A 2500-nucleotide genomic window follows, 5' to 3' on the forward strand; every position below is an offset into this window, starting at 1 on the left:
CACATAATAAACTAGTCAATTGTGTTCTGTCTCCCACTATGAGTAGCACAGTGTGAAGCAATAACACTGAGTCTAATGAGTCTAATAGCCTACTTAGTTAGCTTCTTCCCTTCGGCTATCAGACCTCTGAACACTTCCACATTGATTTTGATCTTTGTTTTGTTGTTCTTCCTTCTCTCCTTTACCGGATTAAGCTTACTCTATCTGTATAGCAATCACCACCAGCATAGTTATGTGGTGTCTATCTATTTATTATCTGTTATATATCTATCTGTTCATATATGTCTATATCTGTCTATCTATCTCTCTACAATATGAGCTACAGAGGCATAATGAGTTTTCTTGAAACGCTTCATTGAATTCCAGCAGTAGTCGCACATTAAGATTACACACATTTTTCTCATAATACGTCGATGTAAATGATTGCATTCTGTGTCCCACTATGAGTAGCAGAATGTGAAACACAATCAAGCTGTATATCAGCTGTGCAATTAACTACAGCTGCTTACAGTAATTACAGCAACATAACACCACAATCCATGACGTCCAAAAGATAAAGGGCGGAGCGATGTGTTTACCTGGTTGCAGATGTTGATTTCCACTCCATTCTTCAGGTAGTCGAGGGCCTTCTCCAGATTCCCTGACCGGGCTGCTCGAAGGTAGCTGGCATTGCTGTCCGTCTGGAGAGAGAAACACAGGAACAGACGAAACAAGGTCAGTATAGGCCAGTAGAACTGTCCCACAACTCTCGGTGAGAGAGCGAGCTCAAGTTGACCTCGATACGAGAAAACTTCATAGACAGAACATTGGCAAAAACCTAAAGTTAGTGTCGTGGGCCTGTCGAGGGCTGACCATTCATCATGTCCGACTGAGACAAGAGAGGCGAGCAGAGAGACGACAGGCCGGTCACCATCACAACACAAAAGTTGTGCTACCATGGGAACCAAATCCTCAGACAGGCCTGTAGTAGTAGTAGTAGTAGTAGTACTTGGAGCCACGTTCTATCACTTGGCCTCAATGAGCACGTGGAACGTCTCCGGAACATTCTTAATACGCCAGACAGCAGATGAAGGGCTGAGAGTGGAGAACGGAGAACCGAGAGGGAACCCAAACGAGGGCAGGACGCCACGGGAGACTTGACGAGAGACGTGGTCAAGGCTGGCGGAGTTCAAATCAGCGTGGCGGCGAGCAAGAAAGACAGCTCGTTCCGCTCGCTCTCTCTGAGTCACGGACACACTCCGGCAATTACGGAGGGATTCCACTGATCCTCTATTTAATGAGATCGTTCACAGAAAACAGAAACAAGACTTTGGATCAAACTGAAAAGGCTTCATCAGCTTGGTACAGGAAATTACTGTCTATTTTTATGAACTACTAGCAAGTATACCCATCCACAAAATCAAAGAAGACTTGGTCTTGTTCGTCATATCTTGTAGTAGCAAATTCACATTTTCCTGCGAGCAAAAAAAATAGAACTGTGTCTCTTCCAACATTCACTTTCTTGCCCAAAACATGTTGACAAATGATAACACTTATTGGAAGTGGCGCACTTCAGGGTGGGATATATGAGATAAAGATCATTTTAGAATCAGTTTGTTTACAACAACAAGTACGAAACATGTAGTGATGCCGAGCCACTCAGCAAGACTCCTCAGAGCAGTAGGTTAACGATCACAAAACCCTCACCACCCGTCCCGTACAGACAACCACACCCAGCACACAGTTGAGCACACTTGGCTAAGTGCTAACGGCCACAACACAAGCACAATGCATAAAGCGCATCCTCCACAACTTCCTGACACAATTGCCACACAGCATGGCCTCTGGCCTCTGTCTAAAAGCCATCTCTACACAAGGCTGAAGAGACAGAGAGAGAGAGAGACGGAGAGAGTGCAGAGACAGAAGAGAGAGAGAGACGGAGAGAGAGAGAGAGAGAGAGAGAGAGAGAGAGAGAGAGAGAGAGAGAGAGAGAGAGAGAGAGAGAGAGAGAGAGAGAGAGAGGGGACAGCCAGTGGCACGCTGCCCTCCTTCGCTCCCTCCCTCCTGTCCTCCCTCCGTCTCTCTCGATGGCTCTTGGCTCGGCAGACCGATGTGACATTTCATAGTAAAGAAGTGGAGCAGCGCTCAGTGAGCAGGAGGAGGAAGAGGAAGAGGAGGAGAAAGAAGAGGAAGAGGAGGAGGAGGAGGAGGGGGAGGAGAGGTGAGGTAACGCAAGGAAAGGCCGAGAACGGGATGGAGGAAATGTCAGGCCGGACGACAGCACAGAGGGACAGAGAGAGAGCGAGAGAGAGAGAGAGAGAGAGAGAGAGATGTAGATACTCTGAGGAGAAAAAGGAAGAGAACAAGGGAAGAGGGAGTCAGACCGCTAAAAGATCCTTCCGGCACAATCCGGCACCTTCTCTGTTGACTGCAGAGGGAGGGGAATCCAAGGCATCAGCGTCTTAGAAACAGTACAGTACATCAGCAACACCATAATTGTTCTAATCCGTTAATGTTTCAA

General features: G+C 46.9%; 1 protein-coding gene across 1 annotated transcript in view; it reads right to left on the minus strand.

Annotated features, from left to right (window-relative positions):
* Nucleotides 1–2500, minus strand: part of LOC134069984 (ankyrin-3-like) — a gene marked incomplete at its 3' end in the record, with an annotated part of 135134 nt that overhangs the window by 6600 nt on the left and 126034 nt on the right. The window contains 1 exon segment of the mRNA XM_062526159.1: nucleotides 579–680. Coding sequence (XP_062382143.1) covers nucleotides 579–680 — 102 coding nt within the window.

The sequence above is a fragment of the Sardina pilchardus genome, chromosome 22 (genome assembly GCF_963854185.1).
Source record: "Sardina pilchardus chromosome 22, fSarPil1.1, whole genome shotgun sequence".
Taxonomy (NCBI): domain Eukaryota; kingdom Metazoa; phylum Chordata; class Actinopteri; order Clupeiformes; family Clupeidae; genus Sardina; species Sardina pilchardus.